This window comes from Pungitius pungitius, chromosome 18 (genome assembly GCF_949316345.1).
Source record: "Pungitius pungitius chromosome 18, fPunPun2.1, whole genome shotgun sequence".
Lineage (NCBI taxonomy): Eukaryota > Metazoa > Chordata > Actinopteri > Perciformes > Gasterosteidae > Pungitius > Pungitius pungitius.
In genome coordinates this window covers 6,699,588-6,714,420 of record NC_084917.1, presented here as the reverse complement: position 1 = coordinate 6,714,420, position 14,833 = coordinate 6,699,588, and the positions used below count along the sequence as shown (strand labels likewise).

General features: G+C 44.8%; 2 protein-coding genes across 5 annotated transcripts; one reads left to right on the top strand and one right to left on the bottom strand.

Moving 5' to 3' along the window:
• The first annotated feature begins 1,458 nt into the window (after positions 1-1,458).
• mlana (melan-A) lies at positions 1,459-4,122 on the top strand. Of its 2 annotated transcripts, none has more exons than XM_037483842.2 (5): positions 1,459-1,561; positions 2,502-2,594; positions 2,755-2,851; positions 3,130-3,237; positions 3,783-4,122. In XM_037483842.2, exons 2-5 carry the CDS (start codon positions 2,506-2,508, stop codon positions 3,849-3,851), a joined length of 363 nt encoding a protein of 120 aa, XP_037339739.2. In that variant the 5' UTR covers positions 1,459-1,561; positions 2,502-2,505; the 3' UTR covers positions 3,852-4,122. The 2 variants fall into 2 exon arrangements, with proteins under 2 accessions (XP_037339739.2, XP_037339738.2); XM_037483841.2 differs by having other exon boundaries at positions 3,127-3,237.
• LOC119226203 (uncharacterized protein KIAA2026) lies at positions 4,122-14,187 on the bottom strand. Of its 3 annotated transcripts, none has more exons than XM_037483838.2 (10): positions 13,952-14,187; positions 12,051-12,783; positions 11,682-11,882; positions 10,058-11,607; positions 9,865-9,929; positions 9,577-9,666; positions 9,320-9,435; positions 8,848-9,059; positions 6,723-8,711; positions 4,122-6,537 (listed from the first exon to the last, which is right to left on the bottom strand). In XM_037483838.2, the coding sequence occupies exons 2-10, from the start codon at positions 12,770-12,772 to the stop codon at positions 4,820-4,822; spliced, it is 6,663 nt and encodes a 2,220-aa protein (XP_037339735.2). In that variant the 5' UTR covers positions 12,773-12,783; positions 13,952-14,187; the 3' UTR covers positions 4,122-4,819. The 3 variants fall into 3 exon arrangements, with proteins under 3 accessions (XP_037339735.2, XP_037339737.2, XP_037339733.2); XM_037483840.2 differs by lacking the exon at positions 13,952-14,187 and adding an exon at positions 13,762-13,943; XM_037483836.2 differs by lacking the exon at positions 13,952-14,187 and adding an exon at positions 13,308-13,720.
• Between the last annotated feature and the right edge of the window lie 646 nt (positions 14,188-14,833).

The following is a 14,833-nucleotide window of genomic DNA, read 5'->3' as shown; positions in this document are numbered from 1 at the left end:
GTCTTAAGCTATAACCCATCATTCAAGTGTCCTCTTGAAATAGTATGTGTGTAAATATGTAGAAAAGTTATGGTGAAACAAGCCAAATATAGATTTCTGATAATATTTGGGGCACAGAGGATTTCACAGAATGTAATCGAGTGTTTAAACTAGGATATGCATTGCACATACCATGTAATTTATTAGAAATTCCCTATTTCATTCTTTTTTCATTTCACTGCAGGCCATTTAATAACTGTGGTGTGGATGCGTAGAAACATGCAAGCCAATATAAAACAATCACTAACGTATAGTATCTAACAGGCAGACGTTTTGGGGAGGGATGAAGCACACACAGACTGTAGACTATAGTGACTATAGAGTGATCAATCCCGACTATTTTATAAACAGGTTTTAGTCTCCCTCTTGTGGGAATAAATATTATTCTCGGAATTAGAAACAGTGCTTTAAATGTTTGAAAGTAAAAGGAATTTAATTGATTGGTCCAGATTTTATTCATTTTGGGTTAACTGAAATTTTTTTTTCTATCCTCCAGTCTGTGTGCCTCTTTGTCCAGCTTATCCTTTAGAGACTAGACTGTGAGGCATTTCAACACAACTGCTCTTTTGTTGCACAACTTGAATGTTGAAAACAAACAAAAGTCACAAGAACAATTTTATGTCATTGAAAAGTACTTTACCAATACATTTTAATATATTTGAAGACTATTTTCAAAGATCAACAAAGTGATTTATTAGAAAGAAGAAAAACGCACATGTCAGTTCTTGAGGAGCAAAGGCAGATTGAAAGACACTAAATCCACTTTAAACCAAAAAAAGATGCCTTCATGACTTGCTTCATTCTACTTCCTATCGTCCTTTGGATTGGGTTGGCAGACTTCATTCTTTGTGCAAGTCATTGTTTAAATCACTTTTTACTACATTTCAACTTAAAGCCACACAATAAACTCTATCTATCCATTTGTCTTAAATTGAAAGAGGTTGAGAGTACATACAGGCTACATTTATTTATTTTAGCGGGATCGCTTTATTTATTGATTTGTCACTCTTTTTTCTCTCTTGTTTACAATTTATTTCTCTCGGTTATTGGTGTAGGTTCTTCAACTGGGCAGTATAGGCCCAGTTAATTAGGAGCTGACCTGATTGTACTTGTATTGTTATTTGTCCATATTTTATACATCCAAAATATTTCATATCAATATCAAACAACCTGTGGTATATATTATCGAATAATCACTTTGTATTATGAACGAGGCCCATAGATTCAATGTAGCTTCTATTTGCGAACAGCCACACCACACGCTCACATTCACATGAAAAGGCAGCAGCTGACGCCTGTAGTTTCACGAGTGAATAATAATGTTGCATTTAAGACCGCGGGGGTTTCACGGTAATTAGTCTGCTTCAATGGATTTAGCCATGAGCCTCTAACCCGTGACGGTCATGAGGGTTTGTGGTGCCTCTCTCCTCTCTCCGACATACCAAGGCCAGATCTTTGAGGAGTGAAGGAACACAGAGCTACAAGGACCAAGATACTCTCTGCAATCTAATTATCCAATTTGGTAAGATAATTAATTGTGTAATTTTTTCTTTTTTCTTCTGGCAGACATATAGGCATGGCCTACATTATAATTGGTATTGCGTTACTTGTGTTATTGTGTTAAGAGTTACTTTTAGTGAATATTACTGTCGACTGAAGTCTGAATATGATCTGATCGGGCAGGGCAAAAGATTATGTTGTATGATAAAAAAATGGCCTGGTATAATTCAATATACAGCCCAGCCACATGTTTTAATGTATTCCAAGTTTAGTCGTGACAATATTAAATATAGCTAATCCTTAATTGCAAAAACACAATTATATGTATATGTTTCACATATTTTTCTTCTTAACACTTAGCACTGGAAAAGGGAAACATGGGATCGAGGGCAGTTAATTACTGTGTCAGAAAAAAGAAAAGCTAGTGAGCAGATCAAAAATGTTTTCAACAAATTATGGACCTTTTTTTGTAACCAAAAGACGTTGCAGTCTGGTCAGTGTGGTGGAGAAAACATACAAAAAATATATGTAATAGGTATGTGGTTGAGGCTGAAACATGGTTTATAGCTTAAGATGGAATATGATACACATTTTTAATTACTTGTTATTATATATCCATACATATTATATTTTTAATCATATTCCATATTCCCCTACATGATGTATAATTAACATGTGGTTATATTATCTAGGCAGGAAATGTATTTCACAGTACACACAGCTTCATGGCTTGGACCGTTTCCATGTAAATGCATCCAAGTCTGTAAATAATGGCATATTTACAGGCAAAGGCATATTATATGTTCAGTATGACATGCTTTGGATTCTTAGTTTTCATCATTGTAGGCCATTCTTTAGATACAGGTAGATAGATACACCCCAGTTAAAAAAACTGGTCACTGTGTCACTACCGTACAACTAAATCGATCAGTTACTAAAATGTTATTTTGGTTAACTTTCAGCTTAATGCGCTGCAATCGTACCGACGGGATGCCTCGTGGAGATTTTAACATTTATTTTGCCAGCAGCAGGCAAGGATACATCAGAGCTGAGGAGTAAGTGGATACATTTCCTTTTGAAATTCAAGGCTCAAAGGCTTGATTATATCACATAGATTATACTGATCTTCCTTGAATTGTATTGTATTAAATATTATAAATCTGATATGTAAAAAAAAAAAATGGATAATGTGAAAATGTGACTTATCGACCACAGGGCAGTTGGCATAGTTCTGCTGGTGGTAATCCTGGCATCTCTCCTAATCCTGGGCTGCTGGTACTTCAAGAAGAGGAGTGGCTACAAAATAATCAGGGTGAGACCATCCTACTTTCTTTCATTCAGTATTAGCTGTCACATACTCATAGTGAGGATTCATCTTTGTTATTGTAAAATCAGGTTAAGGCTGATTCTGCAAAATGCCATTGAAGCGATGAGGTGATTTCCACTCATTTGATGTGGATGAATTTATGTCAAATGTGCATATTTTCCCATCTGTACACCTGTTCTGTTCAATCAGATTTCTATTCATCAGAACATAATCACCTCTATATCACCTTTAATCTTCATTCATGATCTTTGTCTCCCAAGCAGAGCCCTAGATCCGGAACACCAAGTCACACAGGAGGCCAGTACTCCGAGGCGGGACCTTCAGCGGATAACAAGATGGCTGCTATAGACTTTGGCAGCTTCCGACCTACGGTGAGGGACATAAAAGTCACCCCATGACTTGCTTTACTGCCCTTCCATTGTCTCTCCATGTCCCCGAGCCCAGTATTTTATTACGTCAGGAAAAATTGATATGAATAATCAATAGCCATTCCCATTAGAAACACTAATCACTCAATTGAAATGGTACCTAATAATTATTAGCAATAACCAATTAAGTATGAGGTAGTCATTAACTTTGTACAAGAAAGCTTTTCTTCAGTATAGCACACAAGCTGATGCAATGGATCCCTGAGAGGATGATTAATGAGTTACTGCCCAAGGGAAGATATTAAAACTGTTCCATTACCAAGAGAGGCTTGTGTATCCATGTGTGCTGTAACAGTGGAGGGAGGAGAATCAGATCAGCACCTCCATCTGCTGTGGGCACGATGTCCTTTTTAACGGTGGCCAAAAAGCCCTAAAAAATAATTTGAACCATGCAAGATGCACCGTTGAATCCTTTAAGACAAAGACAGATTGCTTAAAGAGGGGCCTTAAGTAGCCAAATATGATGTATTTCTTGCTCTGTACTCCAGATTGCCAATGCTCCTCCTGCCTACGATAAGATCTCCTCCGGGCCGCTGCCTCCTCCTTATTCGCCCTAAAGGACTTCTGCAGACGATGGACAGATGTCTGAAGAAACGAGAACGAAAATACTGAAGAACTGTAACTTCTCCTCTTGTCTGATGATGAATAATCCAAAGGTTTCTTATATGTTGTAGGTAAAAATATACCAATAGATGAAACTTTTCCATCTCTCACTTTTAAGATTATTCACATGAAGAAAACACAATGTATATACACTAGAAGTTGTTTCAGTCAACAATAAAAATTATTTCAAAAGCCTTTGTATAATTAAGTAGTTGACACGTGAGTTGGGGACAGTCGCATCGTTTATTCCCATGCATTAATGTCCACATTTTCTTGCAATGAAAATGTGCCTAGTAAATATCTTTGACAAATCTATATGGTAAAAATAAATAAATCAAAACATTTTATAAGACCTCAAAACATGTAGTACAAACGCAATGATTACTTTCCTTATATTTATAAAAACTAAAATGTAGTTTGAAAACAGTTACTATTCCAAAGAAGAACATGACATGGATCTGTATGAAGACAGTGATATGTCTCAAACAGACAAAGCAGAGCAAGTACTACCAATGAATAGTATCCCAATTACTACTTGAAGTATCTAATGGTATGGAAAAGTATTTAAAAAAATGTTGAGCTGAACTTCCTTCTTACCTACCATTGCATTCTAACCCTTTGTTTAAACGCTTCATTACTGGCAACAAAAAGAAAGAAAGAAAAGAAAACTCAAGTCAAGAGTCTATCACATTCATCTGAGATTAACTTCAACAGTTGTCACTTGAGAAAAACCATCACAGTATACATTTCCAGTATGTCTGATTGAGCATACAGTTTACCGATAAGAACCTATAACCAAAGGGTAAAACCCACTGCATCCTAAGTGTAAGTTAGTAGTTCTTACTACAAGCAATGGATATGGGCCCTGGATACAGTAAGCAGCGGAGTGGTCCCAGAACTCACAAAGCTGTCACAGTCTTTGTTACTTGGTACACGTTCTGTCGGCCTGCGAAGGTTGTAAAGAGGAATCAGGTCCGTGCGACGCTCCACTGGGACTGTCGGGGAAAACTATTAGTGCATCCGGCGGTTTGGGGCAGGCCACTGGATTGACTCGGCACTGAACTGCGTTCGAAGCGGCGCCATCAGAGCCGACGAGCAGCTTGGACGCCGCGTCGGAATGCCCGCTTAGAGATGAGGTCTGCAGACACGGCTTTCCAGGCGCTTGATTGATCAGGAAGATGGGCGGCTGGGTCGCGCTGTTCGTCTTCGATGATGCGACCGGTTGAGCAGAAGTGATGGCACCGCTGCTGCTGCTGGATGAAGGTTCCGTTTCAAATGCGTTGAAAGTGCTTCCGATTGGCGGAACAGTAGCAACGGGCAGCGTCTGCATCCTGGACACTGCACTTACAATCGTTGGGACCGCCGCGGTCGGCGGCAGCTGTGTCCGTGCACTGGCGAGCACCTGCTGCGTGGCTGCAGGTTTTTGGACGGGGGCGGCGTTTTGATGCGTCAAAGAGAGGGCTGGCATGCGAGGGGTGGGCAGGGCGACAGCTAACGGGCTGGATGGAGCTGGTGCTGGTGCTGATGATTTGGATGCTGGCAAAATGGTGGAGGAACATTCAGCCGGCGGGGCACAGGTCACTGCAGGGGGATCGAGGGCGGGTGAGCTGACCAGAGAGGGGCTACCCGAAGGAGGGGAAGCAAAGTTACCAGCCTGCGTAGCTGGCAGCCTGGGCAGAGCGGACACTACATTTGTTTTACTGGGAGACCACGTTGAGCACAGGCCCTGCGCTCCGGAAAGTCTGACAGGGGTGACATTTGGAGTGGTTGCTAGCAACGACGGACCTACGGCAGGTGTGCATGCTACAAAAGGAGAACTTATTACCGGCACACCAGGCGTCCTGGCCGGCGATTGGGCTAGAACTGGGGCTTGTGGGGCTACAGTGACGTGACTTGACCCTTGTGGAGGTACTGATGCACCAGCGCCGGTGGCACTGGCGAGAGGCACTTGTTGTGGCGCAGGGCTGGAGATGATGAGGACATGGCTGCCTGGAGCCAGACCCTGTGGAGGGACTACAAAACGTGCATTGTGGAGGACAATCTGCGTGCCAGCAGCCAGAGGCGTAGAGGTGTTGATGACTATTCTCTGCTGGATCGTCCCGGGTGCAGAAGTGGTGATTGGGATATTGGTGGTTGCAGGGGAGGTGGCTGTATGGGTTTTACTGTGAGCTAGCTGAGAGGGTGACAACAAGGAAGGGGGTTCCCCCCTGGCGCCACTTTGGATATTTGAAGGATGATGGACGACGGTGGGTGTAGAGGTCCGCGCTGGGCTACTCTGCACACTAGCGGTTCCCTGAGCAGGAGAGTTTCTGGACAGTATACTTGAAGCCGTGCAAAGTTCCTTGTTGATCACATTTCCTGCTCGCATAGGGGCGGAAGCGGCCGATGCAGAAGAGCCTGGTTGGGAGATGGTGGAGAAGGAGGGGATACCTTTGAGCTGATAGCTGGTGATCAGAGAAGAGATAGAGGCGAGCTGGGCAGAAGAGCTTGTGATGGTATTTGAACTTGTAAGCGGGACCAGACCGGCGGTGGCGGCTGTATCTGAGGCAGACACTGGCGTGCTTTTGGAAGAAGAACGTGACATGGCACCTATTGTCTGTCCAATGGATGTGGTCGTCCCAGAGAACTGGAATGGAGCGCCTGGAGACACAAGATGATATTTTTTTTCCATTCAATAGCTATTAGATTTAATTATAACTTTAAATACAACTTTATTATAAGTATTAAATGTTGTAACATTTCAAAAAAATCATGGCTCCACAATCCTCAAACTACATCAAAAATACAGTACGAAAACCTTAAATAATTACATCAAAGAAACCCACCTGAGGGCACAGTGTTCTTGACCTTGGACACTGCTTCGGAGCTGACGACAGGTTGGTCCGGGCTGAGTCCCATCTTCAGAGTCTGACTTGATAATGAACTGGCAAGCAGCTGTCCGCTGAGCGATGTCGCCTGTTTTGGAGTGATTCCCACGCAGGTGGTGGATGACGTTGCAGGTGGCTGGCTCAAAAACATGACTCTTGAACTAGGAAGGGATTTTGTGTAAGACGGTGTTCTTTTTGATGAGGCTACATTTGAAGTGGACGAAGAAGAGGGAGTAACAAGGATGAATTTAGTGACCTGGGAGCTCTCCTCTGTACTCGCCCGCTTTGCACCGGTCTTGCCGACGAACTCGGTCAGTTTGGGAACACTCAAATTGCTCAGTGACGGGGAGACAGTGTTTTTACCTAAAGAAGCATGAAAATGAGAACCAGCGGAGTGCGCAAGCTGACCGATATTTGTCGCATCGGTCGAAACGACAGAGGGGCTGGAGACTCGACTCGTGGCCACAGTAGTGCCTGCAGCCCGGCTTCCTGGGCCTGTAACAGGAGCGCTGCCAGGGGCTGCAGCAAGCATTGGAGTCGTGAGACTGGGAGGGGACTTTAACAGTGAAGAAAACTGAGGCTGGGCCACTGAGCCACCCGTCCCTGCTGGCAAGTTGTAGGTGGAGGTCTGAGAGGAAGCAGAAGGAGAGATCGTCTGTGATGTCTTGGACACGAGGAAAGCTTTTAGCTGAGGCGAGATGGTGATGACTGGACTGGCGGGCGAGGAACCAAGGGCATTCTGGTCTGCGGATGTCTGGACTTTGACGATGGCCGTGTTGCCTCCTCTGGTTGTTACCAGGATGGACTGCGAGTCACGGATGCACACGGTCTTAAGCTCCTGCTTGGGGGGTGGAGACTTAACAGGCTCAGCAGAAACTGCACTAGGTAGGGTCGTGATGGGCGGGGGTTTGCCCGTGACACCAGCCGGTGTGCTAGCGTGGGGACTGCAGGCTTGTGGCCCTTTGAGGGCCCCATGTTGCAGGCGAGGGGAAAGAGACTGAGAGGTTGTCCTGGCGTCTTTTAGGGGAGCCACTTGCTGAACAGGGATTCTGTTTTCGGAAATGGTGAGGCCAGGCACATTGCTGGACATACAGAAGGGGCCGGCCACTTTGGAAACTGGGAACGGGGGGCCCTTAGGCTGTTGATGTAGAGGAGGCCCATTTTCTTCAGCTTTGTGAACGAGAAGGTTAGAAGGCAGAATCACCAACTGCTGCATAACCTTCTCCCCGGTGTTCTGGTCCACGACAGGATGAACAGAAAACTTGACTGGGCTGTTGTTGTTGTTGTTGTTTTTCCTTATGAGGTGACCAAGCCCCTCAGGTACTTTGTACACCATTTGGACGGGGTTATTTGTTGCGGTTTTGGTAGTTTTTGTTTGAGGTGATTTAGGACGAGCTGCTGTCCCTGTAGCCACTCCTGTCTGTCTCAGGACTTCCGCTTGTTGTCGTTGTACCATTGTCTGTGGTTGTTGGGAGTTTTGCTCAGGATTTGAAGAGTTTTGTGCTTTTGAAAGTTGTGTAGCGTTCACTATAGAGGTCGGCAGGGCTGAAGACCCTTTTCTCCGTCCCTCGATAATGTTGATCCCTGTATAATCGGCAGGTCGTTTCATTAAGGTCACTTTATTTCCCACGCTCTTAGCTAGTAGGGTTGGGATGGGCGTGTAGCCCTTAGGTAGTCCAGTGGTGGGGTGGAGGATGGGGCTCCTGGGTGACAGGGGAGCCTGGGAGGTCACCTTGGCTGCCAACGCTAAGTCCCAATCCCTTGATTGATTTGATGGTCTTTCTTCGTCAGGGTTCGACGAGATGTCACTGCTGCCGGTGTGACTTGTTTGCAGCAGCCTGACTTGTTTTTCTGTGCTAACCACAGGTGGTTTTATGTTGTTTTGAGCCTTATAGCTCACCGCTCTTTCTCCGGCAGACTCTCCGGCAACAAACTCTTTGGTGTTTCCTGAGAACACGATAGATAGAGAAGTCCGTTAGGGATGCGTTGATCGATTAGCCAGCAAAACACACATTCTTTTCAACTCCCCTAAAACCGTTTTTAAAAAAAGACTTTGGAAGCAGCAAGACATGAATGACTTTACCTCCACTCCAAAGACCTCTAGGAACCATATGCTCCAGGTCCTCCTCCACTGATCGCCCGTAGTGGTCCGAGAATGAATACACGTCTTTTCCCAAACCCTTCTCCTCATCCTCTACATCAGAGGAAGATGATGATGAAATACTCTCTTCACGCACAAAGTTATTGTATTCCGGATGCTTCTTGAAATCATCACACTCCTTCTTCAAACGAAGCCTGGTGTAGAAACAAGAGAAGATAAGAGGGTTGGTCTCCTGTCCCGCCACGATGTTTTGATGCAGAGTTATTTAATCAAATATGCAGTAAGTCGTATGCATTGTGCTATTCAGCTGAGCTCAAACTACATTAGAATAAGTGTTTTTATTGTTTTTATCAGGGCACTGTCCTGATAATATGGAGGGTACAATTTGTTTTTTAAATGAAAAACAAATGATGGTTAATTCCAGCCATTGTTCCAATGTCAAAATGAGCTGCACCTGTTCCTTTGGTAGGCCTTAACCAGTTTGGGTTCCCAGGGGGAAAGCTCATTCAGTAGTCTGATTAGAGTGCTGTGGAGGTCTTTCACTGCTTCCTTCCTATAATACCACCGACCCTGTCAATTCAAACATGCAAAGGAAACCTTAGTCAAGTCACCAACATTGAAATGTGTGACATTGTATTTTCCACCAACTAAAAAGAAGGCCCTGGGTTATGAAGAGTATTTCCTCCAGGGGAAACTATGGTTGCCACCTACCAATCTCTTTTTGATGCCTTCTAGGTCATTGAGCTCATCTTCTGTCTTGTTGATCAGCTTTCGTAAGTCCTCAAGACTGGTGCATACCAACTACAAAGAACAAGCAAGACGCAGAGTGAGTCATTTTATTCAAGAAAGAGAAAGAGGTGAAGGAGACTAGTGCGGCTTGTTGTAAAGTGAAATGTATTTGCAAATGCATGGTGATGATTAAAGATTATTTGTATGATAGAGCATTCAAAAAATATGCTGCCAAAAAAAGTCTGCACATTTAAGCGCGAGTGTGACTACCTTAAATGACGGCTCAACTGACGTTTCATCAGCTTTAATTTCCTTTGAAGATTCAAGCTTTCTTCCTGTCAACCAGATCACAGATATTGTGATTATTGAAAAACATATTGAAGCAAACTATAAAAACAAGCCATATGGCTCCAATTTTACATTTGACGCAATACCGTGAAGAAACCATGAGCTTTTTCCTCACCCGTTTTATGTTTTTTCTTCTTGTCTTTTCTCTTGAATGTTCCTGGAACTCTCCGCACTGCTGACTTTGTAGTCTCAGCCGAGGGCGACCTCATCCTCTCAACATGCTGCAGCGGATTGCTCTTTCCTTTCCCCCTCTCGCACATTTTCTTCCGCTTTTTTGGGGGGGGGCAGATTTTGTCATTCAGCCACTCTTCACTTGAATTTTGAGAACTCTCAGAAGACAACTGTGTTGCTTGCCCTGATGTGCCACTGCAGCTTTCATGCTCCTCCACGTTTTTGCTCTTGCAACAATCCAAACCGGGAGACCTTTGATTTGGTTGACCGGGACTTCCTCCCTCCATTTGGACTGGTTTGTTTGGAGAGGCTAGAATCACTAAGCGAGCAGGTGATCTGCCCGTGTAGCTGTGCTCTCCAACACTCAAACAGGGCTCCTGTGTCTCCGCTTTAATGGTGCGCATTGAGCTCAGCGAGAAGCCCTTATCCCGCTTTAAAGGGAGTCGCTTGGATTCTCGCTCCATCTCTACAGTCTCTTCTTTCAAATTCATCTCACCATCACTTCCTCCAACAGGACTAGTGTATGAAAAGGAGTTATTGTGTATTTTTTCACACAAGTCTCCATCAGAGGACCCTGATTCAGACTCCGCCTCCTTCTTCAGTGACCATGATTCCTCAACTTCCATATTTTCCCCTTTGAGTGTCTCTGCTCGCTCTGTCTCAAAACCATCAGTCTCTCCTGTGTCCGTTGAGGCTTCACAACACCCTGTGGCACTTATGACCCCCTCTTCTTTCATTCCATCAGACTCTTCGCCCTCTGTCCCTGGGTCTGTGTCGACTCTTTTGACCCATACAGAGGGGAAAGGGAAAACTGGGGGTGAGCCAGGGCTCTGGCAGTAGATTCTCAGGTCTGCCCCACAAAAATGCGGGAAGTGTATGTAGCAATTCTCCATGCCGTCATAGCCTAAAATGGACTCCCTACATTCATGGATGGGCTGGGCCAGGAGGGCATCCTGCACATATTTCTGCGTCTGATACACGTGATCGCACAGCCCCTTGAGAAGCCATACTCGCTGGTAGAAGGACAGCAAGTGAAAGGGTTTCTCCTCCAAAGGACTCGCCTCCCCGAGAGTACGGAAAAACTGGTGGCAGAGACCCAGTTGCTCAGCCCGACCTGGCTGATCATGCGAGGCACCAACAGCTCGATACCACCCCATGACTCGCTGCCGGAGTTCTGATTCCCAGCGGCGATAAAGCAGCACAGGGCGGCGGTGCAGAGTGGCCCTCCGCTGGGATGGGGACAGCAAGGAAGACATGATTTTGGACAGGAGGAGGCTGCAGCGGGGCATCAGCAAACAACGCTCAAGATCAAAAAATACAATCTCTGGGAGGTTAAGCGCAGTCTGGGCCAGACAAAGGAAGTGCCCTATAGCGGGGAGTTCCCAAAGTGTGTCCACAGTGTGAGGGGAGGCCTCTGACAGCAGAGTCTGTTCCCACTCTTCCACCTCTTTGGCGGACATTTCCTCTGCTTCTTTCTTCTCAACCTCACGTTGCCTGAAATGACGAAAAGCATATATTCTTGACAGGTTTATGACAGAAAATTTGAAATCACTCAAATATTCACGCACCTCTTCTCTTCTTTTGCTCTTTGCTGTTCTTCCAGCCGTAAGGCCTGAACCATGACGGACTCATGCCCACCGACAATGATCGTAGTCAGGCTACGAGGGGCCAGCCTCCTCCTCGTTGAGGTCCCCCCCGAACCCCGTTCCTCCTCTGCACCAAAACGTCCTTTAGACGTCACTGTCAAAGTTGTCTTCTCTCGCAGCGTCCTGGTTCAACAGACAAAAATATAATGCAAGATTACACTGGTTTAAACTTTGCCTGACATGATTGTTGGAAGTAATCATATACAGGCACATTATATTCCCATTTAGAAATACTAGATGACAATAGGGCAATTATATTGTACTGTGTGTATATATATACATTTAGTTTACCTGGAGAGCAAAGTAAGCTTCTGCTCCAACATGATTTCCAGTTTCTGAGCCTGTTTGGAGATCCAGTGGTCCACCCCATGGTAGCGATAACTGTTCTCCAACATCAGCCTGAAGTCTGCAACAAACTCTGTTATGGTGTCATATTCCTGGTTCATAAACTTCTCCTCCATCCTTCGCAAGCACATTGACTGGCTGAGTTGCGCCTGACCCAAACCACATACTCCTCCAATACCATGCTGGGCCTCCTGGTGGCACATAGGATGGAGGAATGGGCTGGTGATCCCTTTGTGCTTGTCCGAGAGAAAGCCTGTGAATATCCTATAAGCTTGTTGGACCTCATAGTTCATATCGTCCTCAAAAGTATTGCTGTTGGTGGAAATACACACCTCGGGCAGAGAGAGGTCACTGTTTGAAAACTCAGACATGCTTTCATTGCTAAGTGCAAGCCTGTCACCCTCAGCAGTGACATTTCCACTGTTGCCAGGGCAATATAATGCTACCATAGTCTCAACTTCACAAGTGCCATTAGTGAGCCCATCATGGGTCACGATAAGGTCGGTGTCCTGAGTGCCGCTGTTCACCCATTTGGATTGGGAAGACATCATGTTGGAGCTGGGCCGCTGGGGTGGAAAGTCGTGGTCAGTCACAGTCAGATCTTGGTTGTGAAGAGGAGGCTGGTTACAAGCTGCCGCGATTTGGTCTGTCACATCCTTTTGATCCATGGTGCAGGCACCTGAAGTGGATAACAGGCGTTACATCTATGATGAACCACGACGTTGCAAACATTAACCAGTCAAAGAAAAACAAAATATAAATCGGATTAACAGCATTTCTATTGAGAGGTCCAAAATATGTGAAAGCAAACGTTAATTTCTAACGTAACTTAGTTAAGAATGCTGGGGCAAGTTTGCTTGACGTTACGATTCCTGTCATGGCAGGTGCTGACCTTACTGCATCCACGTGATAATCTAAACACTGCGATGTCTATAACAATTCAATAGTGTCAGGTTACAAGAAGTTAAATGAGCTTTCTCTACTCGCCTAACCGTCGCAAACTTTTAATTGTTCCCGGGATCAATGTGTAGCTAGCTTGGAAGCTACTAGCGAGCTTGCGAACGGCGGTTAAAACAAATAAGTAAACAAACTGTATTCTGATAGCTGATCGAGAGGTCGGCAGTTTGCCCCGGTCTCCTGTCACGTTGAAAGTGAAGAGCAGAACTGACAAAGAGGCAGCGCTGGGCTGGTTAAACCACCTACCCTTTTTCTATGCAGCTCCGGGCAAGATAGCTTTTAGCAGCAAAGGCAGCTTGCTAGCCGAGTTAGCTTGCTATTGTCTCCAATCTGGGGCCTGCAATTGCTGCGTTCGCTGTCCATAGTGAAAAAATTGTAGCAAATAAATGCCTAGCAGACAAAAAGTTATGCAGTCCTCTCATGACGTCAGCGCAAGGAGTTGTGTCAGTGACGGCAAAGTGGCTAGAGGGGCATTAGCCGGAGTAACACTAGCTGATTGTCCGACAATGCATATCAGTTCATTATCATCACTGACGTTAGCCGTCCAGCTAACCAGCCGCGGTTTCAAGCTGACAGTCACTTTATAACAAGTAACGTAAAACAAAACAATTGCACTTTGAAGGCAAATTTCCGCCGTGTGTCCGATATCTTCCGAACGGCTGTAGGCTTTGCAAAAAAGAAGAAGAAGAAGAAGAAGAACCTGGTAAACGACTTCTACTCCCTGTCTGGCTTTAAGACCGCGCACTTCACTTCCACCCTGCGTGGAAGCAATGCAAATGTGCGCAGTTTGACGTAGCCAGGGGGTTGCGTGACACACAAAATTGTTATTTAGTTTCCCCTTTCTATTGCTGGCACATACTCGCTGTTGTAGCCGTGCACTGTATTCTTACCAGTATTGCGATTGTGTCACCTCCCCATTATCACCGACAAAGACAGCCTCCCGAGACGGCCCTCATTCGAAAATAATTGCTCATTATCGATAAAACCACTGAGCACAACTGGTCAGCGGCATACAATTGTAAACTGTTATCCAGAACTTGAGCCATACAATATGTTTATATTAGTTGCAGAAGATAGTCTCCTCCAAGTACAGCCTAAAATACACGACTCTGATTTAACCACTAGATGTCGGTAGTTACCTTTGCACAACGCATGACAATGGCGTTCCGGTGTTTTTTATGCCCATTGTCTTGCCTTTCAGGTAGCTCTTGGCAACAGTTTTTTTAAACTGCCTCTAAAAAAGGTTCCATCACTACATGGCTATTTATTCTATGGTTATTTATGGACTAGATTGTTTTTAAATCGAATCGCTGGAGGCTAAATGTGTTGTTGAACATGTTGACTGCCCGGCAGACTATAACCAGGGCAAGAGAGCTCCATACGTTGCCTTTGGGCCGCTGTATGTGGACCTCGAGCGACCGAGGCAGGCAATTTGTCAATCAACATTTTTTTAACAACAACAACATTTATAAATTGTATCACATTGTGTTAATACCACGGCAATTATTATTTTTTAGAAAGGGCACAAAACACAGCCTATTATTCCGAAAGAATAAATTGGCCCATCAAGGAGGTCTCCAGCTGGGATGATTGTTAATTAAGCACTTATGCCACGAGAAACATGTTCTTCACAGGGATTTGGGCTGAGCTAGGAAGTATTGTCAAGCAAGTGGTTTCAGTCCAGTATAGGCCTTCTCTTCCCTAATGAGCATTGCAGTAGTGTGCATGAATACCATAAGGGGTGTAGAGCTAAGCCCATGATAGTGCTGTAG

Bases quoted from the DNA above. Each gene is read 5' to 3' on its own strand.
- mlana (XM_037483841.2), top strand. From the start codon at position 2,506: ATGCGCTGCAATCGTACCGACGGGATGCCTCGTGGAGATTTTAACATT. The intron at 2,852-3,126 runs GTGAGACCATCC...TTGTCTCCCAAG, and splicing joins GTGGCTACAAAATAATCAGG to CAGAGCCCTAGATCCGGAAC. The intron at 3,238-3,782 runs GTGAGGGACATA...TCTGTACTCCAG, and splicing joins TTGGCAGCTTCCGACCTACG to ATTGCCAATGCTCCTCCTGC.
- LOC119226203 (XM_037483838.2), bottom strand. From the start codon at position 12,772: ATGGATCAAAAGGATGTGACAGACCAAATCGCGGCAGCTTGTAACCAG. The intron at 11,608-11,681 runs GTGCGTGAATAT...TCGTCATTTCAG, and splicing joins AGAGCAAAAGAAGAGAAGAG to GCAACGTGAGGTTGAGAAGA. The intron at 9,060-9,319 runs GTGCAGCTCATT...TTTCTACACCAG, and splicing joins AAGGCCTACCAAAGGAACAG to GCTTCGTTTGAAGAAGGAGT.